We start from the raw sequence: 25,941 nt of genomic DNA on the forward strand, positions 1-25,941 counted from the left end.
TCCGCGACTGCTGCCCGCCCCAGTTGCAGGGAGCCCCGGAACTGCACTCGCAGCAGGAGGAATGGACCTCCAGCCTCCGGTATGAGCTTGCGCAGTCATCTCACTTTCCCTGCGCGAGCTGGCGGGTGTATTTCCTACTCTGGCTTCGGCCGCCTAGTTGTACAATGACTAGCTCTGTACGAGTTGTTGTCCCATTCAAATAAGGACTGGGAGACATCATCTAAGCTCCCATCACTATCCTATTTAATATTTCAGGGGCTCAGTAACTCTTCAGCAGCCAACCTCGTGCTTACTGTAAAGGACTAGATTATGCTAGGATTAAAAAGTGAATACCACAGAAGCTCCGAGTCTAGAGGAAAGGACCAGATAACGGGAAAACAGAATAATTTGGGTTTATTACAATAAATGCAACGTTATTATATTCAAGGTCCAGATATAGTAAAATGAACTATCTCTAGTAATGAACTTGGAGATGGTGGTGGAGTGAGTGCCAAACAAAGCTTCGTAGAGAACTTGGGGTTTAAGCCAAGACTCCATGAATGAGTAGGCAGTTTTGCAGGAGAATGGAGAGGAAGTGGCAGATAAAGAGGTAAGAAAGACTCAATGATACAGGTTGGGCTTAGCATGCATCAGGCCTTAGGCTCAATCCTGATGAGCCAATAGTTTGGTATTAGAAGAGTAAGAGTATTAAAAGGAGCATTTATGTAAGACTTACCTACTCCACAAACATAATCTTTTAAGAGAAAGCCTCTGCCTGGCGCAGTGGCACAAGCCTGTAATCCCAGCTACTTGGAGGATCGCAAGTTCTAGGTCAGACTCGGCAATTTAGTGAGATCCTGTCTCAAAAAATAAAAAGGGCTGGAGATGTACCTGAGCGGTAAAGCATCCCTGTGTTCAATTCTCAGCACTGGGTGGGGTGAGGATCTCCTTATATTGATCATATAATTACTTAACTTTTATTGAAGGTTGTTGCTGTGTCAGACACTAGACAAGTAACTTTACAGGTTTCATTTAAATCTCGTAGGGCTGGGCTGGGGATGTAGTTAAACAGTACAATGCTTGCCTAGCATCTGTGAAGCCCTGGGTTGAACTTTCAGTAGGGAGGAGATGAGAGAGAGAAGTCTCACAAAGCTTTGATAGATGCTACCATGGTTTCCATTTCAGAGGAAAAGAAGTATTCTGTTAAAAATAACCCAGCTAGACAGAGCCAGAATGACTACTAATCAAAACCACTAAAGATAGTAATATTCCCCAATATTTATAGTATCCTAATGTATCACAGAGCCTTCATTCATGAATATATAAAACCCAACATAGATTATTACATATTTTCATTATATTCACTTCTTGCCATAAGGAATTTTGTACATTTGCTGTTTGTTAACTGCTTCCTAACCTGCTACATTGAAACTCCTTTGATCTTTTCTGTTGGTTCACCAGCATCCTTCCTTCATTCAGCAATTAGTTATTTAGTGCCTACTGTGTACCAGACACTGTTAGTGATCAAGACAGGTACATCCCTGCCCTCCTGTAGCTTATATTCTAAAGAGGAAAATATTTAATATAAAAAACAATTAGAAATTATAGGTATTATGAAAGAGACAAACAAGGGGCTGAGGTAAATAATGAGAGAGTACTATTTGGGGGGATGTCTTTTTGAGGCAAAGATATTCAGTAGAAACCTGAAGGTTTGGAAGGAACCAGTAATGCAACAATGGAAGAGAAAGCTGTCTAGCCCAGAGCGGTGGTATGCATTTGTAATCCCAGTGTCTCAGGAGGAGGAAGCAGAAAGATCACAAGCTTGAGGCCAGCTGGGGCAACTTAGTAAGAATCTGCCTCAGAATTAAAAAAAAAAAAAAAAAAAAATTTAAAGACTGAGAATGTAGTGAGTGGTACCATCTCTATACCCCCTAACACACACACACACACACACACACACACAGGAAAAGCAGTCCAATAGAAATAGAAACAAAATTTATGCAGAGATCTGAGCACTTTTGTAAAGCAACCTACTGTATGACTGAATCATGATAATCAAAGGCAATGTAACATGAAATGAATTTGAAGACTCAAGCAAGTACTTTTAAACAACAATATTTGAGCCTGACCTTGTAGTACATGTTGCTGAAAGCTTGCTCCTTGTCCCCGATGCCAATCCAATAGCGAGGACACGGTTTTGTGAAAAAGGAAAAAGAAGATTTATTACTTTGCTAGCAAAGGAGAAATGCAGGGGATTCCTATCCCAACAGCTGTGATTCTGTCATAAAAGTATGAAAAAAGGGGGCTTTTATAGAGGTGATTCAGAGAAAATGAGATTAGGGAGGAGAGATAAGCAAGAAGTTTAAGGAAAAGAAGATCAGGGAGCAGAAGTTTTAGGAAAAAGAAGATTTGGGGAAAAGAAAAAAACATGTAAGTTTCACAGCCACAAGGAATATATATAGTCAAAGCATCAAGTGAACCCCTATTACATACATACTTGCAATCCCAGCTACTGGGGAGGGTGAAGCAGGAGAATTACAAATTTGAGGCCAGCCTCCACAACTTAGTGAGACCCTAACTCAAGAAAAAAAATAAATAAACCACAGTATTTGCTTTTGGGGAGAAGGGGGCACTGGGAATTGAACCCAGGGGCACTATTCCACTGAGCTACATCCCCACGTTTGAGGCCAGCTTGGGCAACTTAGTGAGAACCTGTCTCAAAAAATGTCTGAGCACGTAGCTCAGTGGTAGAGCATCCATGGGCTCAATCTGCAGTACTCACCCTGACCCGACCAAAAAATAAAGGTAAACTATCTCCAGGGAAGCATTTGTTTTCTCTAATAGTTCTAAATTCCAGGGCACAAATTTGATTTTGGTACTTCCATGTAGTTCTGCAAAGCCTAAGGTTATTTATACAAGGATAAAGAACTATATGATCACTAATACATGCCTACATAACCTATATCTGGGTAATATTAAGTATAATATCCAGTTTTATGTTGTCACCTGTCAAAAAATAAAGATCTAATTGGCTTTCATTAGTGAGCTATGAATCTGGCAGCATCTCATCTATGAAAACAGTTGTTCTGGTGGCATCTTATCTATGAAAATAGTTGTTCTGGTGGCATCTCATCTATGAAAATAGTTGTTCCAAGATCTGAGCAGAGGTGGTTAGCTAAACAGGCAGAAAAGGGATGAAGAAATAAAAAATGAAAAGCAGGATGAAAGTTAACTTTCCTTAGAGGGTTAAAACAGGAACTTCTTTATTATGCTGGCCCACTAGACTGAGCTCTTTCTGATTGGTTGCTGTGAATCTCCTGTTTTGTTTTGTTTTGTTTTGTTAAAGGAGACCATTTAAAGACCAGTTTGATTACTGGTATCTAGGTCAAGTGACTTCATTCTGATTTGGTCTGGTCGGTGCACACTGCAGGAGCTCAGTTCAAATAATGGCTTTTTGTGAATTTTATTTAACACCACTGATTTTTTTTTCTATGCCTAAGTCACCCACCTGTTATAAATTCCTATTACAAAGGGACTCGTAATAAACTATTTGCAATATTTGGAGATCTTGTTTTGTTTTTGCAGTTTGGGGACTAGAACCCAGGAGCATTCTGCCTCTGAGCTACCTTCCCAGCCCTTTATTATTTTTTATTTTGAAACAGGATCTTGCTAAATTGCTGAGGCTGGCCTCGAACTTTGGATTCTCCTGCATCAGCCTCCCTGGTCACTGGGATTGTAGCCATGCAAACTGTGCTATGCACATTCACATGCTCAACAAATCTAGGCTCAACGACAAGACTTGGTTGTGTCACTGACTGTGAAGCTGTAGGAGCAAAGTACTCTCTGATCTTCAGTTTTCTGGCAGTAAAGAATATTTGTAATATGTAGTAGAATGGAAGGAATAGACGTTGTTGGAGGTACTTGCCCGCCGGCGTGCGGGCTCCTGGTTTCCAGCTGGCATCTCCGCAGGCCTGCGCCCGGGCGCGCGCGGGGGCCCCCTCAGTGCGGTGCAGCCCGCGCGTCTCCGGGTTGCGGAGCCGGTCGCCATCTTTGTGCGGGGCGGCAGGGAGTCAGCAGCAGGTCGGCCGGCGATGGAGCGGCGGATCAGCGCTCGGCTTCGGCTCTGGCTGCTGTTGCTACTCCTGCTCCCAGTGCAGGGCCGCCAGAAGGAGTCAGGTGGGCTCCCGGCAGGGCCGAGTCTGCGGCTGGGCTCGGGCCTGGAGGCGCTCCCCCCGTGGCAGGCGTCCTGGAGGATGCTATGGCCGCTGTAGCGCAGAGTTGGGCAGCGGCCACTGGCGTCTTGAAGTGGAGAGAGGGTGTCTGGGGCTCTGCTTCTGCCCAGGACCCTGGCGGGCAACCCATCCCCGGAATGCTCGGTGATAGCGAGGAGAGGGAAACCCCTCTTCCCGCGCAGGAGGTATCGCCCGCGCTCGGCTGTTCTGTACCTCCTTAGAACCCACTGGGAGAAGCGGGTGGGTGGGCTGTGTGAGTGTGTGTGTGTGTGTGTGTGTGTGTGTGTGTGTGTGTGTGTGTGTGTGTGTTGTCAGAAGGGATGAAGGGAAGGTTAATGTCCATGACTTTTGATTGAGCCATTTTTATCGGACTCAATTTGATTAGAAGATGAGAGTCTCTGTCCCATCCAGTTTATCCATAGCCTTCTGAATGAAGGCTGAGCATTAACCTCGTGGATTTTCCAATTTCTTGGACTCCTAATGGCCCCATAAAGGAGCAGATCTGACTAAAGTGCTGGCGAGTTACAGAATCCTTCCTGGTGCTTTGTTTCAAAGAGTAGGATAGGAAGGGGATTTCTGAAAGTGTAGACCTTTTGTTGGCCCTATCTGCATACAGCAAGCAAAAAAAAAAAAAATGCTCAGAGATATTTAGTTGACTCTCATTTCACTTTTTGAAGGTTCAAAGTGGAAAATATTTATTGACCAAATTAACAGGTCTTTGGAGAATTATGAACCATGTTCAAGTCAAAACTGCAGCTGCTACCATGGGTGAGTTTTTTGATGTGACTTTTGAGTTGAATTCTTGTCCGAAGGTTGTGCCCTACTGAGAGCTGAGCTGGAGTGGTTTATACCTGTATTCCCAGCGACTTGGTAGGTGAGACAGAAGGAGAACTTATTCCAGACCAACTTAGCCAGACTCTTGTCTCAAAATTTAAAAAATAAAAATGGCTGGGGATGTAGCTTAGTGGTTGAGCACCCCTGGGTTCAATCCCTGGTAAGGAACAAAAGAATAATCCTTGAGAGACTTTGATTGCAATAGTCAGAGAGCCAAACCTATATTCAGAGCAGAAAGGATGACTGAGGTGGTTCTCTTAATTCTAAGGAATGCAAATGCTCTGACTCTGGAATGGGCCCTGTGGTCTCAGCATTACTTCATCCTGTGGAACATCCTGTGGAAATCATGAATCATGATTTCATCCCATGGATTGAAAATTTCTTGATGTCTGGGTCTATGTCTTATTTTTTGTTGCACCTCAGTAAGTGCACTCGATAAAAATTGTTGAAAGAATGCACATATTTATCAATGAATCCAATCATTAATTTCATGTTGGTTACCTTTAATGTGTGCAAATTAGGACTGGAACTTGGTATGGTAGAAAGATAACTACATTAAAAGAGACATTTAATTTCTTTGGATCTCAGATTGGTCATCAGCAGGGTGACTTCTCATTGTATTATTCTGACTCCTCAAATATTCACCTGATACTTATTGCAAACTTACTATGTACTGAGCTTCCAGGGAGATACAAAATAGTTTATTTTCTGTCAGGTTTTTTTTTTTTTTTTTTTTTTTTTTTAAAGAGAGAGTGAGAGAGGAGAGAGAGAGAATTTTTTTTTTAATATTTATTTTTTAGTTCTCGGCGGACACAACATCTTTGTTGGTATGTGGTGCTGAGGATCGAACCCGGGCCGCACGCATGCCAGGCGAGCGCGCTACCGCTGAGCCACATCCCCAGCCCTCTGTCAGGTTTTTAGAGCATGTGTATGGGCAGGGTGGGGGATAGACTGCTAGACTGTGAAACATGAACCATAATTTTTGTGGGTGTCCAGACAAAGGGATATATGTCAGTAGGTTTGCAGTGGCTGGGAGGACTTGGACATGACATAAACAGAGGACTATGAATTTAACAAGGAAGAAGCAGTCCAGATAGAGGAAAGAAGAAGAGACATTTACTTGACTATTAACTTTTTGTACTTTTGTTGTGTTTGATGCCTGCCCTCAACTGATGATTGAATCCAGAAGCAATTTACTTCTACATCCCCAATGCCCTTCCCCCATCCCCTGCCTTTTTAAAAGTTTTATTTTGAGACAGGGTTTTATTAAGTTGCTGAGGGTGGTCCTAAACTTGTGATCCTCCTGCCTCAGCCTTCCCAGATTGCTGTGCCACCATACCCTGCAGGTTTGATGTTTTTTGATTACCCATCGTACTTCTGGAGAAGAGAGTTGCTCATTCTTGCTCATTGCTTTTTTTTTTTTTTTTAAGGTGCTTAGGAATGAAATGCAGAGCCTCGTACTTACTAAGCAAGTACACTACCTCTGAACTACTCTCCGGTCCCTGACCCCTCTTTGCCTCAGTTTACTGTGTTCTCTAGTACTAAATGTAAATGCATTTGGGAAGTTCATGGAATGGTACTGCTTCTAGCCTGCTTTCCTTCACAATTCTTACTCCTTTCCAGTGTTATAGAAGAGGATCTGATTCCTTTCCGAGGAGGAATCTCCAAGAAGATGATGGCGGAAGTAGTCAGACGAAAGCTAGGGACCCATTATCAGATCATTAAGAACAAATTATACCGAGAATATGACTGCATGTTTCCCTCAAGGTAAGAGTTATGAGGTAGATGCATCTTCTGACCTTATTACACATAGGCCTACTTGATACTGCTTTTAGAAGCCCATTCAGGGTCCTGACAAGTGAATCCCTCCTTACATTTCCAGAAGACTGCTACCATGGGTGAGTTGATAAGCTCTTTCACATGTCTGGGAATTTTTCTTGCCAGCTCCTTTTTTTTTTTTTTTTCCTTATTTGTACTAGGGATTGAACTCAGGGCATTTTACCACTGAGCTACATCCTCAGCCTTTTTTTTTTTTTTTTGGAGAGAGAGAGAGAATTTTAATATTTATTTTTTTTTTAGTTCTTGGCGGACACAACATCTTTGTTTGTATGTGGTGCTGAGGATCGAACCCGGGCTGCACGCATGCCAGGCGAGCGCGCTACCACTTGAGCCACATCCCAGCCCCAGCCTTTTTTATTTATATATTATTTTGAGACAGAGCTTTGCTAAGATGCTTAGGGCCTTGCTAAGTTGCTGAGGCTGGCCTCAAAGTTGGGATCCTCCTGCCTCAGCCTCCTGAATCATTGGGATTACAGGCATACATTACCATGCTCAGCTTCCAGCTCGTCTATTGAAGTCTATCTCCTCTCTCTTTATGAGGTTTGGACACATCACTGGATATATTGGCTAAACTGTCCTTTCCCTTTCGTCTCTTCTGTCCCTGGCTAGAGTAGCTGCAGGACACAGGCTGATGGAACCTAGCAGGGGTGAGCTTGGCTGAAGGAGGAAGAAAAGTATAGGTATTTACTGAATGTCTATTATGGACCAGGTACAGAGAGAACAGCTCACCATTTCACTGCTGTATAATGATCTAATATATGGATTTCTTTATTGGGACCTCTGCCAGAGGGCATTTAAATTATTTCTCACCATACTCCTGTCCCTGTGATATTTGGCTACCAGAAATAGCACTGCAGTGAATATTCTTGTACTTATACCTTGGAGCATTTCTATAAATATATATGTAAGCTAAGTTTTTAGAAGTGGAATAACTAAGTCAATTAATATGTTTTTAAAATCATGAAAAATAAAAAAATAAATTGTTCAGAGAGGTTGTTCTTGATTGTCAGGAGCCACTCTGAACAGAAGCTATGTGCACGCCTTTAAGTCCTGAGTAAAGGGGTACTGAACAGTTATTGCACCCTGCAATACATTGGGCTTTATCTCCACTCAGATAAGGAAGATGTTGCTCCAGGAGTGGGTGTCATCCAATTGGACTGTATTACACCCACCTGTTCCTTCTAATCCTACCTCTTTGCCCTTTTGTGGATAGAATGTTCCATGGAACATCGCCTTTTATGTACCCTATATAGGATACATATCTTATTTTTGATCTTATATATTTATAAGAATAAAGACTTCCAGTGGCTCTGTAGGGATAATAATTTACACAATATAAAGGTTAAGATAGTACTTTATCCTAACTTTGTAAAGTACTTTAGAAGCATTGCTTTCAGGACCCCTAAGGTCACAGAGCCGTCCCTGGATTTTGAAAAGGGGCTTCTGTGTGTTTGCATGCTTCCTTCACCATTTTCTTAAGTTATTGGAATAGTCAGATTTTGTGAACCTGGGTTAGGTTGCCAGCATAGATAGATGGCGATACCTGTTCATATTTCTGCCGTCCTTGTTTCACATACTCTGAATAGACCTTGTAGCCTTACCAACATTGTGTACCAGACTTTTTGATCTTTGCCAATCTGATTGGTAAAATCAGAATGTGTTTTTTGACATTTCTTTCTTTTATTTTGCAGTACTAGGTATTGAACTCAGAGGCACTCTACTACTGAGTCACATTCCCAACCCTTTTTATTTTTTATTTTGGGACAGGGTCTCACCAACTTGCTGAGGTTAGCCTCAAATTTGTGATCCTCTTGCTTCAATTTACAATTCACTGGGATTACAAGCATATGCCATTGCATCCAGGTCACATTTTATTTTCTTTCCTTTTTAAAATTGGTGCATTATAGTTGTACATAGTGGGGGGATGACATTTTATTTTTAGTACTATTGATCATCTTTACCTCTGTTTTTGAACTATTGGTATTTTTTTGTAATCATCTCCTTGTATATAAAATTATCTTAAATCAGTCATTTCCATGTGGCCAGAAAATTTTGATCAATGCTTGGAGTGCTACCCTAGTGTGGTGCTGTTCAGGACCTTGAAGGATAGTGCGGAAACAAACTAAACTGTCTGTGTGTCTTCTCTTTCTTTAAAGAAATCCTCTGTGATTTCCTGAGACAGTTCAGTCAGGAAGTAATGTTACAGCCTTTGTGATTATGCAAACACTTCTTTCTGATTTAAAAAACTAATTTTAATAGTGTTCTGTATTTAAGTTGAAGATAATGAGGAGAGATTTTCTCTCCCCATAAACTATGACAATTGTGGAAATAACATGGTGTCAGTGTTAGTTTTACATGACTGTAATAGAATACCTGAGAAAATTAACTTAAAAAGAGAAAAGAATGGCGTGTCCCTTTCTTTAATGGAAGCTGCTCTCTCTTAAATATATTATGTTTCAGAGATTTCAGTCCATGATCAGTTGGCCCCAATGCTTTTGGGTCTGTAGCAAGACAGTGTATCATGGCAGAGAGTGTGTAGTGGAGCAAATAGTTTGCCTTAATGTGTCTGGGAAGCAAAGAGAGAGAGAGAGAAAGAGATGGATATGGTGTTCCAGTTTCTTTTAAGAGCACACCTCCCAAAGACCTAAAACCTCTCACTGTACCCACTTCTTATAATTCTCTTAATTTTCCACTAACTCCCAATAGAGCCAAGTTGAGGACCAAGCGTTTAGCACATGGGGCCTTCCAGATTCAAACTATAGCAGTGCCTTTGTGAGAAGCAAAGCTCGGGAACACAATTAGAAAATTAGCTCTTCTAGTTCCTATCAGAATCTGTAACTTTAGTTAATATTTAACTAATCCATAAAAAGGAAATAAAGAAATATCTGGGAACGAATAGAGTAAAAGTAGTAGAAGTTGCAATCATATTCCCTTCAAAGATATTATTTATTTGGAAAATTTTATTACGTGTTATAAGCTGGAATAGCTTAGCTAGAGATGATAATTTATACAATATAACTTTGTAAAGTACTTCAGAAGCATTGCTTTCAGCAGGCTGGGGTTGTTGCTCAGTGGTAGAGCGCTTGCCTAGCATGTTTGAGGCACTGAGTTTGATTCTCAGCACTGCATGCAAATAAATAAAATAAAGTCTGTCAATAACTTTAAAAATATTTTAAAAAAAAAGAAGCAGCAGCATTGTTTTCAGGACACTTTGCAGTAAGCTAATGATCTGAACACTGGCTTGTCTCATTTTGAAGTATGACTGGGACCCTTTATCCTAGACTCTGCAGACACTACTCTGGTGACTGTAGTTTTTCTCATTGACAGATGTAGTGGTGTTGAGCACTTTATTTTGGAAGTTATTGGGCACCTCCCTGACATGGAGATGGTAATCAATGTACGAGACTATCCTCAGGTTCCTAAATGGATGGAGCCTGTCATCCCAGTCTTCTCCTTCAGTAAGGTAAGCGCAAAAAAGAACCATAAGGGAAGGGTGGAGGGTGTTCCTTTAGAATATGAGAAAAGATCATCGTCTTGTGGCAGAGTCTAGTGGGTAATAGTAAAGATGACCCCTGAGGTCCAGGAGTGGGTTCTCTGTCCCCGTAAGTTCACAGTGGTTGAGCAATAAGACAGAGAAGATGGAGTTGAGGATCCATAAACAATGTAAGATTGCTTACATGTCTGTGTGCTAGGGATGGAGGCTAGGGAGTAAGAGGCCTGAGGAAACTACAGGGCTTTGGAAGTAGGGCTCAGAGAGCCAGGCGTGGTGGCACAACCCTGTAATCCCAGTGACATGGGAAGCTGAGGCAGGAGAATCTCAAGATCAAGGCCAGCCTTGGCAACTTTGTGAGATCCTGTCTCAAAAGCAAAGAAGAGTTGAGGATGTAGTTCAATGGTAGAGTGACTTTGGGTTCAATCTCTAGTGCCACCACCTCCTGCCCCCACCAAAAAAAAGCAGGGCACAGTGGCACATGCTTATAATTCCAGCACTTGGGAGGCTAAAGTAGGAGAACCATAGGTTTGAGACCAGCCTCAGCACTGTAGCGAGATCCTCAGCAATTTAGTGAGACTGTATCTCAAAATAAAAAACAAAAAAGGACTGCAGATGTAGCTCACAGGTAAAGTATCCCCTGTGTTGAATCCCCAGTACAAAATAAATAAATAATAGTATGCGGGAAGAGTGGAAAGTGGATTTAGGAAAACCCCATGGATTTTTAAAAAGGAACATCATCTCTGACTTGGTTTTTCCAAAGCAGAAGGACCTTTTATTCTCACTTTTTTTTCTTTATCACAGTTTACTTTCTCTCTAGACTTATTTATTTCCTGTGTTGCAAGTGGGCTGAGGCCACATTTTGTATTGCATTGTCCATGGTTTAGCCTCATTTCTCAAAAGTGCTTGGTCTCATTGTTTGTCGTGAAACTCTTCAAGAAGAACAGATAGAGGCTCCCATGTAAGTCAGTAAGGACTTGGTGTCTATTATTTTTATCTGTTATTTCTGTGGATAATAAAGTATGACCATCAGTATACTAACTTTCCTTTTATCTTTCCTCCCTTCTATTTTTTAAAAACCGATTTGTAGTTTCAAAGGGAGGGATTTTAATATGTTAACTTTGTAGTTAATTATGTAGCTTCCATTGAATAGCTGTTATGTGGAAATGCTTGATGAATTACTTAATATTTTTTAAGTATTTAAGAGAAGTTAAACAGCATATTGCACATGTAATCCCAAAGCAGAAATAGTTGTTAGAGGTTTATCAGTGACCAGATATTAACAGAGAAATCATAAGAAGTAACAAATGAAGGGCTGGAGTTATAGCTAAGTTGTAGACCACTTGCCTAGCATGTGTGAAATACTGGCTTTGATCCTCAACATCACATAAAAAATAAATAAATAAAGGTATGTGTCCACCTACAACTAAAAAAATATTGTTAAGAAAAATAATAGGTGGTTTCAAACTTTCTTCGAAAGATGTGTGATTATACTCTTATCTGCCCATTGGTACTTCTCACCCTGATCAGTGAGTAAATAGCTGAGGATTTACTGTCCAACCATGTGAGCTTAACTGTGTCAGGAACCACTAGCCAACACTTATTAAATTGTTTTTAAGTGCTGGACACTGCCCTAAGCTTGTATTAAGACACTTTGTATTCAAAATCAGCCTAAAAATAGAGAGTATTATTGATAAGATTTTCACAATACAATGATAAATAAAACTGAGGCAGAGAGAGATTAAGTAATTTGCCTAGAGTTGTAAAGCGGTTGAGGCTGCATTCAAACTCTCACAATCTGTCCCAAGAGCCCACACTCTTAATCATTGTACTGTATTTCCTGGTTCTTACTCTCAAAGGACCCACTGGAAAATAACAAAGAACTGGTAAGGCCGTGAAAACTCCAAATGTAATAGCAGTAAAATGATGACAGAAGTGGGTAGATTATTTCCTTAAAATAAAATCTTAACAGTATGTATATCTCCTGTACAAAAAACAGAAGTTTGGGGAACTGAAGAAGTTGACCTTTAATATTATTCTAAATTCTGGGCTATGGTGATCCTGTGGATTTTAACCCATGGTCACTTTTGCCTTGTAATGTCTAGAGTGTGGACCTTGCAGACTAGGGGAAATGTATCTTTGGCAAGTGGACACTACAGCAGGGCCTTTGTCTGTATCTCATGTCATGAATGCAGTTTGCTTCTTCTTGCTCTGTTCCAAGACTTACTTAGAATGGCCTTTCTGTTTCTGTTGAAGACATCCGAGTACCATGATATCATGTATCCCGCTTGGACATTTTGGGAAGGGGGACCTGCTGTTTGGCCAATTTATCCTACTGGTCTTGGACGGTGGGACCTCTTCAGAGAAGATCTAGTAAGGTAGGTCCTTTAGAAAGGTTTTGTATTTTTCTCTTTGTGGGTTTTGTTGAAATAAGCAGTAGAGCTGAGTGTAGTGGCACATGGCTATAAACAGTATAGTATAACTAAGTTTTTTACTTTAAAAATATTGACTTTTAAGTTAAAAATAAGACTGTTCATAGCAAAAGCAATTTTGTGTACATATAAAAATATACATGTCTAAAGAAATTGCAGAAGAATCTATCCTAAACTGTCAGCAGTGCCTCTGTGGGAGAGATTACAGGACCCTTTTATTTTCTTTTAAAATATTTCTGTACTTTAAAGATCTCAAGAGCAAATTACTTTCATAATAAGAGAAAGTGAATAAACATATTGTAATGGGAGAACACAGAAAATATTTGGAAGAGTATAAATGTACTTGATAATTTAGGCAGGTATGTGGGAGCATAGTTATCCTGTAAGTATCTCAAGTGCAAGCTTATTCCAGATCCTCTCTGTTCATGACTTAAACATACTTTGGCCTGTTGATATCTTCCTTCCATGGTTTTGGTTTTTAGATGATCTCATCATCCAAGCCATAGGTATTCCTTTATTCCTTATCCAGCTATATTTCACAGTAATAATGATTCAGTGTTGGTGCTTTTTTCCTTTTCTTTGTTTTTTATTTTATTATGTTTTGTTTATTTATTTTTGCAGTACTGAAGATTGAACAAAGGGATACTATACCACTAATCTACATCCCTGGCCCTTTTTAAAAATTTTGAGACAGGGTCTCATTTAATTGCCCAGGCAGGCTTTGAACTTGCAATCATTCTGCCTCAGCCTCTCAAGTCCTAGGGATTACAGGCGTGTACCACCATGCCCAGCTAGCATAAGTTCCTGAGGAACTAATATGACAAGTGTGCAAAGATGTACATACTAGGATGTTTACTCATATATTTCTTAGAGCAAAAAGTTGGAAACTACCGCTGGGTATGGTTGCACATGCCTATAATCCCAGCAGCTGGGGATGCTGAGGCAGGAGGATAGCAAGTTCAAAGCCGGCCTCAGCAATTTAGTGAGGTCCTAAACAACTCAGTGAGACCCTGTCTCTAAATAAAATATAAAAAAGGGCTGGGGATGTGGCTCAGTAATTAAACACTCCTGAATTCAATCCCTGATACCAAAAAAAAAAAAAAAAATTGGAAACTTTTCAAACCTATAAATAAGGGATGACATGAATTATGTCATGATTCTAAAATGGAATACTATGAATGAATGGAAAGGCAGGGTAGAAAAAGGAGTTAAAAACCAGGACTCTGGATTCAAATCTTGGTCCTGATTAGCTGTGTGACTCTGATCAAGTTGTTCCTCTCAAGGTGTTCGCCTGTAAAAAAGGGGTAATAAAACCCACTTTAACTGGGTGCAGTTGCACCCAGCTTATAATCCCAGTTTAATTCAAGGCCAGCTTGGGCAACTTAGGGAGAACTTGTTTCAAAATAAAAAACAAAAAGGTTGTAGCACAGTGGTAGAGTGCCCCTGGGTTTGATCCTCAGTACTACAATTAGTTAATTAAACTCATGTTATAAGGTTGTGGAAATGATTTGATATACATAAAGCATATACATAAAACAGTATCCAGGACATAGGAAGTATAGGTGTGGGTTATATAATTATTGATCATATATTTTTATATATAAATATATATACATGTCTAAAGAAATTGCAGAATAAAAAACTTCAATTTGGTTATATAATTATTTTATCATATATGGAATGACTTGTTATACAAAGTAAGGTTTATCAGTCTTGGCACTATTCACATTTTGGACTTGATAATTTAATTCTTTGTTATGGGAAGCTGTCCTATTCCTTATAGGATGTTCAGCAGCATCTCTTGCCTCTACTCACTAAATGCCACTAGTAATCTTCCAGTTGTAATAATCAGAAATGTCTGTGGGCCCTGAGTAAGGATGGAGAAATAAAATCACTCCAAATAACAGGTGTGGCTCAGTGGTTGAGGGTTTACCTAACATACAAGATCCTGGATTCAATCCGCAGCTCTGCAAGAGAAAGAAAAGCATTGATATAGAGAAGTGTGATTGAAAAGAAATTCTTCATAGAACTTTATATTCTTACCTGTGGGTAGAGAGAGTCCAAATGAATTTTTACTTTTATCTTTTTCAGTTAGAATTTAATATAATGAACCTGTCATTTTTCCACAATAAAAAAAATCTAGTGCTATGATGTTCATATTTTGATGGGAAGAAGTATGAGGAGAAACAAGAGATAGTTCTGGCATTGAACTGGAGGATCAGGTAAAGGTGATCTAAAAAGAAAGAGCTAGAGGAGAAGCTGGACATGGTGGCACACACCACCATGTGACTCAGGAGGGTGAAGTAGGAGCATCACAGGTTTGAGGCCAGCCACAGTAACTTAAGCAATTTAGCAAGATCCTGTCTCAAAATAAAAAGAAAAAAATAAAAAGGACTGGGGAGGTTAAGCACCCCTGGATTAAATCCTGGTGTCAAAAGAAAAGAAAAGGATTGGGGATTTGGGAATATTACTTAGTAGTAGAGTGTCCCTGGGCTCAATTGCTAATGCCACCCCCCCCCCCAAGAAAAGGAAGAAAAGAAAAAAGAAAGGGTTAGAAAATGAGCCAGATTAGCTGAGGTTAGAGGTCTGAGGGCCTGGGAAATAATGAGAAATGCTCTCAGCTGAGCAAAAGTGAATTCCATGATACTAGGTATCAGAAAAGAACCTACATCCTGTGTTCCTACATCCTGTGTTCCTCCATTCCAGTAATATAGTTCACCAATCCCTCATTCACTCAGCCTTCCTTTCCTTTTTCAGAGATAAGTACTGCAGTCTTCTGTGAAAGGACAGTTCCTATGAACAAAGTCAGAAATGATGCAGCTGAGTAGCAATTTCAGCAAGGAAGGCTGGTCATGCTAATGTGTACTGAAACCTGAGTTTCAGGAACTTTATCTTTCTAGAGCATTTCATACAGCTGTAATAATACCAGGGTGCTTTGCAAATGTCAGTAAATCTGTTGACACCTACATCTCCAAAACATGAAGTCAGGGAGTGAATTCCCTTTCATTCAATTTCTAATGTTCTTCTCAGTTTTCTTCACTTAATTCTATCAATATCATTGTTAAAGTAGAGAGTAAATCTTCATTGTGTCAAACAGCCCCCAACATGCCATTCAGAGTTTGGGAGCTTTTTTTTTTTTTCCCACCAAGTTAATGTTGTTACTTATTAACAGGGCAGTAGACATGTAGATATTCCTGGTGAGCCCCTCCAGAAGAATGAAATGATAAAAAAAAGGGATGGTAATATCATTCAGGAGTTTTCTTTTTTCTTTATCTTCTGTTTTGTTTTATTTTTTGTTTTTGTTTTATTTTTGTTACCAGGATTGAACTCAGGGTGCTTAACCCCTAAGCTACATCTCCAGCCCTTTTTTAAATTTTTTATTTTGAGACAGGGTCTTGCTAAGTTGCTTAGGGCCTCCATAAGTTGCTGAGGCTGTCCTTGAACTTGTGATCCTCCTGCCTCAGCCTCCTGAACTGCTGGAATTACAGATGTGTGCTACCATGTCCAGTGAGATTTTTCTTTTGAGTACCCTTGATCAGATTTATTTAAAAATATAAAGCCCTGAACTAATTTTTAGACATGGTTAAAACATATCCTTATAGAGTTGAGAAAAAAAGCACAGAAACTAATCAAAAACTGTGTTTTTAGGTCAGCAGCACAGTGGCCATGGAGAAAGAAAAATTCCACAGCATATTTTCGAGGATCAAGGTGATTATATTTTCTAATCTCTTATAAAAATTGCTCCTAGCAGTGTGTGATATATAAGTAATCTTGAGGGCATGATCCCAAGGGAAAGGGGAAAGCTAAAATAACTAAAAAATAAATGTACAAGCCTAGAATCTTAGATTGAGAATTTTTTGCCCAAATCACTCTTCATTTAACTGAAATTCAAAGAAGTAAAGTTCCTCCAGTAGTCATTCAACAGATATTTTTAGAGTGCTAAGGCTGTGTTGGACACTGATTATATGATGTTGAACAGAAGATGAATGTCTTCTTGTTTGCAGTTTCCTGGGAGTAGCCACTATCACTCTGCTGGTTAATGAAGAGCAGGAGTCAAGTCTCCCTACTTTTTGTCAGACCATGTGGCTGCCAAACAGTGTTTAATAACATAGGCTGAGGCTGGCGAAAATGGAGAAGGAAGTAGAGAGAAGAGAGAAATGGAAAAGGGAGCTTTGTTCAGCTCCATATCTCCAGTGCCAAGAACAGTAACTGGCACGTAGATACACAGTAAATATCTGTGATGCAGATGATAGGGAAGACCATGAAGGGAGAAAGGTTTTGTAGCATATGTGGTGTGTATCAGAGATCGTTCTTTAGCCACTCTCCTCCTTGCTTTGGAAGTGGACTTCAGTACGCACATGGGCCCACTATTCACTGCTTACTGTCTCTTACCAATTTCTCTGGTTCTCAGCTCTTGAGAACACAGAATCTTCACTTGGAGACTGTATCTGGGCTCCAAGAATTTTAGGACTTCCTTAAAATTATATAGAGATATGTGATTTTTCAGATTCTCAGGGAATCCATGACCCCTCATATATCAAGCCCCTCTGCTACCTGTACTACAACTAACACTTTTTCTACATACAGTCTACATACAAAAAACTACATAAGCCCTGGACTTTATAGAGCCTACAGAACAAAAGTCATATAGCTATTTTGGTGAGTGGTGATTACTTAGTTACACAGCTCTGAATACTAGTAATTATAGAGGCTATGAGAATCTTCCTGAAAGGGAAGTCATTTCCTGGGAAGTAGCTGTAGTGACCAGAACAGCATGTCCTTAAAGACCAGATGTAAGCAAAGAAGGGCCAAATACCTCCTATCCCTAAAGGATAAAGTGGGGACAGCCTGGACCACATAGGTGCTGCAGTACTCAGAATGCCCTTCCCTACTGTCACAGAAACCAGTGAATTATCCACTGTTTGCATGGGTTCTAATATTGCTTACCTTTGAGATATTGGGGACAGTATTATGGTCCATGGCACATAGTTTTATGTCTTGTGTTTCTTTTCAGGACAAATCCAGAACGGGATCCTCTCATCCTTCTATCTCGGAAAAATCCAAAACTTGTTGATGCAGAGTATACCAAAAACCAGGCCTGGAAATCTATGAAAGTAATCAGCAATCATCTGAATAAAACTATAGCAGTGAATGTGCTCACCTAAAGAACATTGTCAACTGGGTAGAATTTGAGATTAGGTTTCCTCTCAGTGGTGAGATGAATGTTCACCTAAAGAACCTTGTCAACTGGGTAGAATTTGAGATTAGGTTTCCTCTCAGTGGTGAGATGAATGTTCACCTAAAGAACATTGTCGGGCTGGGGATGTGGCTCAAGCGGTATCGCGCTCGCCTTGCATGCGTGCGACCCGGGTTCGATCCTCAGCACCACATACCAACAGGGGTGTTGTGTCCGCCGAGAACTAAAAAATAAATATTAAAAATTCTCTCTCTCTCTCTCTCTCTCTCTCCTCTCTCACTCTCTCTTTGGAAAAAAAAAAAAAAAAGAGCATTGTCAACTGGGTAGAATTTGAGATTAGGTTTCCTCTCAGTGGTGAGATGAATGTAGAGAAACTTTGATAAACCAATATTGGCATATCTATAAATTCTTCTTTTTCAACCCACCTTGCTTTTCTGGCCAAATTATTCCTAGCATAATTATATTACACTACTTTAAAGGTTTAAACCAGAGTTTGGAAGTTTCTTATGAAAAAGGCCAGATAGCAAATATTTTGAGCTTCATAGATCATATGGTTTCTGTTCTCATTATTCACCTCTGTGGCAGGATACTCTACCACTGAGCTACATTCCCAACCTTTTTTATTTTTTATAATGAGATAAAGTCTTGCTAAATTGCTGAGACTGAACTCAAAATTATGATCCTTCTGCCTCAGCCTCCCAAATTGCTGGGATTACAGATGTGTAACACTACAGCTGACACATAAAATATTTTTCTTTTGTTTTTTTCCAACCACTTGAAAATGTAAAAATGTTTAGTCCCTCGGTTCTACAAAGCCAAGTAGTGGGTTGGATTTGGGCTGTCAGCTGAGATTTCCCAACCCTTGGTTTAAACCAATGATTAGCTACTGTGACTATATAGTATAACCAGAGGGCCTAAACAATGAGTCAAATGAATCAAAATCTTTGGGAGTCTAGGGATCTTCATTTCTTTAAAATTTCCTAAATAATTCTAAGGCAAAGCCAGACATTGGGACTTTATTAGTTTAGAGTCCATCTGTGTCCTCTTAACTATGACTTCTTGCCTTAATTAAAGATCTGAAAATCCTATTATTTTCTCACTTGAAATTTCCATAAACTATATGAAGATGCTCTGAGAAAAAGATTGAATGGGCCAGGTGTCATGGCATACACCTGTAATCCCAGTGACTCAGAGGCTAAGGCAGGAAGATTGCAAGTTTGAAGTCAGCCTCAGCAACTTTTTGAACCCCTGTCTCAAAATAAAAAATAAAAAGGCTGGAGATGTGGCTCCAGGTTAAATCCCTAATACCAAAAATAAATAAATAAAATTGAAACTTCTTAAGGAAAAATCAAATATATTCAAGATGTTATATATTTTTTGACACAGTTTCTTTTTTTCTCTCTCTCTTTCAGTACTGGGAATTGAACCCAGGAGTGTTGTACCATTGAACTACATCCCCAGTCCACCCCCTGCCCCCCCCCTTTTTTTTTTTTTTTGGTATTGAGTCTTGCTAAATTACCCAGACTGGCCTCCAATTTGCAATCCTCTTGCTTCTATCTCCTTAATAGCTGGGATTACAGGAATAGGTTACCACCTCTGGCAATCTGATATAGTTTCAATTAATAGGAAATATTAGATTTAAGAAATCTGGTCAAATAATAAAAATATGAAAGAATGTATTCCGCACACAGTTTGTTAGCATCTACTGTGGGGGGCAGCAAAAGCACACAGACTTATTCCCCTCGTTCATTTTACTATCTTCTAAGGAGGGTGGAATGTACATAGGGGTCCTAAATCAAATTCCCTGAAAGGCCAGCAGGTGATGTAAAGGAGTCAGAGAGAGCACTAACAGCTCCATTTGATTGCTGCCAAGTGGAAGTGGGAGTCCAGTTTGCCAGATACTCCTTTTTATTTATTTTTTTCTAAGAGAAGTTGGAGATCTGGATTTTTGCGAGAAGTATCCTGCCACTATAAATGGTGTCAATTTTTTAAAAATTATTTTTGTGGTATTTGGGATTGATTCTAGGGGCACTCTGCCACTGAGCTAATTCCCCAAGCCTTTTTAAAATTTTATTTTGAGACAAATGATCACAAAGTTGCCCAGGCTGAGCTCAAACTTGGGATGTTTCTGCCTCTGCCTCCTGAATAGCTGAGATTATAGGCATGCACTGCCATGTCCAGTCAGTTTGAATATTTATTTAAAAATATATTCCATGCCCCAAAATATTTGTGTATGGACTATATCCCTAAGTCTACTAGCCATTGCTTGTGATCTTCTGTGTGTGTAATTTACACAGAGTGAAATGTGCTACAGACCATGATTAAAACCTTAGCATTTCTACTTAGGGCCAGTGATCCTGAGCAAGTGTCCCAACTCCTTTAAATCTTAGCTTCCTCATCTGTTTAATGAGATAATAATACCTCCTGAGTATGTTTATTATGAGGCTTAAGTGAGATTATGTTGAAGAAATGTTTTACAATGCTTGCTGCACATTGGTTGCCCATAAATGCTATTTGTACTAATACTAATAACTTCCCTTTCACATAAAGGATACCTTGGGAAAGCCAGCTGCTAAGGATGTCCATCTTGTGGATCACTGCAAATACAAGTAAGACTTCTAAAACTCCTGACTCTTGGTTTCCATTTTTCTTTTGAAACAGCTTTACTTTGGGTAAGAATTTTAATACTAATATCTAGCATTGATTCATTTAGCTGCCTTTTACTGAGGGCCTATGTGCACTGACCTGAGTTCTACAGGGACTGTAGAGAGGAATGAAACATGTTTCCTGCTTCCAGAGAACTTGCTGTTAGTTAAAGTGATGAGTTTACCTCTCCATATCCCTCTGACCCAATAGTTGACATTAGATTGAATATTTATCAGGGTAATAAATATATTGAGGGGTTGGCGATGAAGCTCAGTGATAGAGTATGTACTTACCATGCATGAGGCTTGGGTTCCCAGCACTGCAATCAACCAATTAATCAATCACTAATATAATGAAATTCTAGGACTAGATATTAGTTGAACAAGTAAAGGCTCAGAGGAGGATAACTGGGGGACTCAAAGGTAAAAATGCTGGTTATATGCTCAAGGATAACTATAGTGTAAGAGCAACTCTGGTTGGAGACAGGAGTGCAGATGTGAGAAGTGCTGAGAAAAAAGTGTTATAGTCTGTGACAGCAGTTTTCCAAGGAGTGTTTCTTTGAAGATGGATTAGGGTAGACTTGTTCTTCTCCCTAAACTTCAGGGTACCATCCAGGAAACAGGGAGTGCCTTTGACCAGAGGGGGTATACTGAAGGAAAAACAGGGCTTTGGGGTCATGACTATAGAGATATTATACCCATACAGAGAAGCATGTGATTTTTTTTTCACTCTTGATTTTTGATTGTATCATTGCACATTTCTGTATTTTCTCAGATATGTCCAAAATCTACATTCAAAGGTATTCACAATCCCTTCTGAACCTATATTCTTTCCACCCAGCAGCCGAGCTTCTGAACCTATCTAGCTCTGTCTGGAGAAGGTATTTCCCCTTTTCCTGTACCCTGATATTCTCAGAGCAACCTGTAGTCCCAAGCCTGGAAAAGCAGGCTGTTTGTGGAAACCTTGCAGAGACATACTAATAATGTGTTCTGAAAATAAAAAGGGAAAGGAGAGAATCATAAAAGGAGAAAAGGGAAGGAGGGAACAAGAAAAAGGTCATATTTGTGGCAGCAAGCATAAAGAGTATCAAATATATTTTGCTTTTTTTTTTCCCCTGTAGGTATCTGTTTAATTTTCGAGGCGTAGCTGCAAGTTTCCGGTTCAAACACCTCTTCCTCTGTGGTTCACTTGTTTTCCATGTTGGTGATGAGTGGCTAGAATTCTTCTATCCACAACTGAAGCCTTGGGTTCACTATATCCCAGTCAAAACAGACCTCTCCAATGTCCAGTAAGCATCTATCCTATCATTTGCTTCTAAGTTGCCAAGGCTGGCCTCAAACTTGTGATCCTCCTCTCTCAGACTCCCAAGTCACTGGGATTACAAGGCATTTACTCTTCTATTTTTATCTCTTGGTGCTGGGAATTGAACCCAGGGGTACTTCACCACTGAGTTACATCCCTAGCCCCTTTTTAAAATTTATTTATTTGAGACAGGGTGTCACTAAGTTACTGGGGCTATCACAAACTTGCAATCCTCCTGTCTTAACCTTCTGAGTCACTGGGATTACAGGTGTGCATCACTATGCTTGGCATAGGAATTTACCCTTGATGAATTTTTCCAGAAAAAGCTTTTTCCCACCTCTTATTTGGTTTGCATATATTGTATAGTGGTTATAGTGTCTAAGAATGCTGTAAGTGGGATTTAAATTTGAAAAGTGCTTTAATCCTGGTTCCAATGTATAACATGTAGACAGTACAAAGTAAAAAAAACTCTAATCTCTCAAAAGCTAAAGATAGGGATATTTGATCTTGTTATATTATCAACATTGTTTCAGATATAGCATGAGAATTGACCCCAGTGAAGCTTAGGCAAATTTTCTCTTGATGGGATGAGATTGGAGAAGGGCCAGAAATGTGGACCCACTTCTATCTCCTAGGGACTAGAAGAAGAATTTGGAGACAGGTTGGAAGTTTTCACTTTTGATTTCTTATTTATATCTGTGAACATTTCTGTTTTTTCTCTATTATGTCCCAAATCTATAATAGGCCGCCTTTTATATGTATGTGGGCTTGCTTTAAAGAAATATTCCACTATCCACATATCTAGAGATCAAGCTATGATTTTTCTGACTTGGTACTAATAAGTTTGCTATACATTTTGAGTTCAAATAATTATTTTCCTTTTAGGGAGCTGTTGCAATTTGTAAAAGCAAATGATGATATAGCTCAAGAAATTGCTGAAAGGTAAATTCTTTTCATTTTCCCTTCTCTTACTTTATCATCCCCATTTTGCCATAGCTAATGTTATCCGAATATTATCGCCATATGATATCTGTCTATCAGCTTATCGTACAGAGATAATGCAGAGTTAAAACTCTCCAGAGGAGGGGGAAAACATATCCACACACTAATATGCCCCAAACTTTATAGAAATAGATTGGAATCTTTAAGATATTTCAATAAGTACTTTTTATGATCAGTGACTTTTTTCATTTTCTTTCCTTTTTTTCCCCAGTCCTGGAAATTGAACCCAGGGGCAATTTATCACCAAGCTACATTCCCAGCTCTTTTTTTCTTTTTTGAGGCAGGGTCTCACCAAGCTGCTGAGGCTGGCCTCAAACTTTTAGATCCTGCCTTGGCCTCCTGAGTTGCTAGAATTATAGGCATGAACCATTTTGCCTAGCTGTGATCACCAGCTATTAATGTGTTTGTTTTTAGGGGGGGAAATGTTATGTTGTATTGATAAATGCAAATATATATAGATATGATGGCTATAGGGTTGATTCTGAGGATCAAATTAATTAAATTCATGTAAAGTACTCTGAATAAGTTTTGGCATAAGATAGCTTATTAACATGTAGGCTATTATTAAGTTAAGTTCTGTGTTTCAAAATATTCTTGTTAATCTTTCCTCTAGGGGAAGCCAGTTTATTATGGACCACTTGCAGATGGAAGACATCACCTGTTACTGGGAAAACCTCTTAACTGAATACTCTAAATTCCTGTCCTATAATGTAACAAGAAGGAAAGGCTATGACCAGATTGTTCCCAAAATTTTGAAAACTGAACTGTAGTACTCATCATAGGACAAGAATCCTCCCTATGGCAGCAGATCTGCTATCCTGTGGTAAGAAGCTTACTATGAGTGTGGCACCTATACCTTGAACACCTTTTATCAAGCCAAACATCTGATTTTCCTTATCATGCTGCACTCAGAGCTACTCTTAAGAAAGATCTAAAATATGTGTAATACAGAGATGTGAAGTAGTTCAACTCTGGCTGAAGAAGGACCCAGAATCATGAAATGTGGATTTTGAATCTGATTCTACTTTCATTTTCTTATGATCAATCACAGCGTGTGCCTCAGATCATCTACATGTATATGTTCATCACTGTGAAAATGACTGTGTCCAGGAGAGATGCACTTTGTTCCACTTTTTTGGAACATAAAATTCAGTACTTGGAACTAGTACAACTCATTTCTGCAGTTCTGATATTATTCTAGACTTGATAACTGTTGCTTTATTTTAATGTAGAAACCCTATGGGATTTGTGAAAAATACCTGGGGATCATTTTCTGAAAGTTCAAGGAAGCAGCAGTTGTGCTGTGCAATGATATAGGAGTTCTGTTTTGTAAAAGCATAAACTGGTACTCAGGAGGTTTCTATAATGCCACATAAAAAGGGGCTAATCACATGAGTAATTATTGCAATTGGATTTTAAGTTCCCATCTTGTGCCTTTAATCCCTTTTAACTGTCTCTTTAAAGAGCAACAAGAACAAAAAAAGACAAAAAATTCCTAATAAATTTAGGAAGTAGTCCTCACACTTTAAGGAACTGTGCTTAGTTGAACAACTTTTATCTTACCCTTTGCACACTTTAGTGTTTTTCCTTCTTAAATTGACAGCATCAGGGTTATTGATCAACATTGTGCAGAGACTACAAGGAGTTTCCATATGGGAATACATCATTATGTTGGTAATTCAGAGCATTCACCTTTTACATTTACTTATATAGGAGATATTTGTTCTGCAAATCATTGTTGGAGTCCTTTCTTATTTTTTTCCTTTTTTTGAAAAAGACATTTGGGCCAGGTACAATGCCTATAATCCCAGCAAATCAGTAGGCTAAAGCAGGAGGGTCACAAATGCAAGGCCAGCATCAGCAACTCTATGAGACTCTGTCTCAAAAACTAAAGGGCTAGGGATATAGCTCAGTGGTAGAGTGGCCTGGTTTCAATTTGTAGTACCGCACAAAAATAGATAAATAAAATAGGAAGAAATTTTTCTTCTGTTTTTATTTATTTATTGTGGTACTGGGGATTGAACCCAGGGGCAGTCTATCTCTGAGCTATATCCCCAGCCCTTTTTATTTTATTTTTGAAACAGGGTTGCTAAGTTGCCGAGTCTGGCCTCGGACTTACGATACACCTGTCTCAGCTTCCTGTTTTGTTGGAATTACAGTTGTATGCCACCACACCTGCCTTGTTGTCTTTTAGAATAGGAACTAAAGCTTCATTTCTCTGGGAACACTTCCATTTTGTTTCAAGTTGCAGCTCAAACACCTTCTCTTTGAATTCTTCCTTTCATTCTTCTAGGCAAGGATTACCATAATATTTTGCTTATGCCTGCGTTATATGACATCACATTATATTATAATTACTTGACTATTTCTCCTTTTGTTCTGAGATACTGATGGGTGGAAAATCATGTTTTACTCATCCTGATGTCTACTGTCCAGCACAGTGCCTCACACAGAGTAAATACTGAAGTGTTTGAAGGATGGATGGATGGGTGATATGGAGACATTTGGCTTTACTAGATTCTATTTATAGATTGCCCAGCCATTGGCTCCAAGGGGGATTGAATAAAATTTGTTAAAAATTAGATCATACAATCCTCACTTGCCCTCCAAAGAGTCAACTAGGGCATCTTTGTCTTTACATACAGCAAATTACTCATATTTTATACTTGTTCATCTGTTTACCTCAGTGTTGATTGTATAAGGATGATGTATAACAATGTGTAAAGTGTATGTTTTGAAAATAATTTGTATCCCCACAACTTTTGAAGTTTGTTGACATTAATACTAGCTCAGACCCAAACTTACCTCTTCCTCTTCAAAAATTCATTTTCTCTATTTGTGGAAAAGGCTTATGTTGTGTATAATATAACTAATGTAATACATGTAGCAAGGATTTTATATATATATAAATAAATATATATAATATATATATATAAATATAAATATATATTTATTTATTTATTTATATTTATATATATAGCAAAGGTG

The 25,941-nt window shown here is 39.2% G+C and overlaps 1 protein-coding gene across 2 annotated transcripts; it reads left to right on the plus strand.

Moving 5' to 3' along the window:
- The first annotated feature begins 32 nt into the window (after positions 1-32).
- Poglut1 (protein O-glucosyltransferase 1) lies at positions 33-25,761 on the plus strand. 2 transcript variants are annotated; one of them, XM_026395737.2, is made up of 11 exons: positions 3,984-4,155; positions 4,889-4,979; positions 6,669-6,812; positions 10,212-10,347; positions 12,631-12,752; positions 16,455-16,514; positions 17,821-17,920; positions 20,554-20,612; positions 21,770-21,937; positions 22,837-22,893; positions 23,567-25,761. In XM_026395737.2, exons 1-11 carry the CDS (start codon positions 4,071-4,073, stop codon positions 23,721-23,723), a joined length of 1,179 nt encoding a protein of 392 aa, XP_026251522.1. In that variant the 5' UTR covers positions 3,984-4,070; the 3' UTR covers positions 23,724-25,761. The 2 variants fall into 2 exon arrangements, with proteins under 2 accessions (XP_026251533.1, XP_026251522.1); XM_026395748.2 differs by lacking the exons at positions 3,984-4,155; positions 4,889-4,979 and adding an exon at positions 33-79.
- Positions 25,762-25,941: the final 180 nt, after the last annotated feature.

This window comes from Urocitellus parryii, chromosome 2, assembly GCF_045843805.1.
Source record: "Urocitellus parryii isolate mUroPar1 chromosome 2, mUroPar1.hap1, whole genome shotgun sequence".
Taxonomy (NCBI): domain Eukaryota; kingdom Metazoa; phylum Chordata; class Mammalia; order Rodentia; family Sciuridae; genus Urocitellus; species Urocitellus parryii.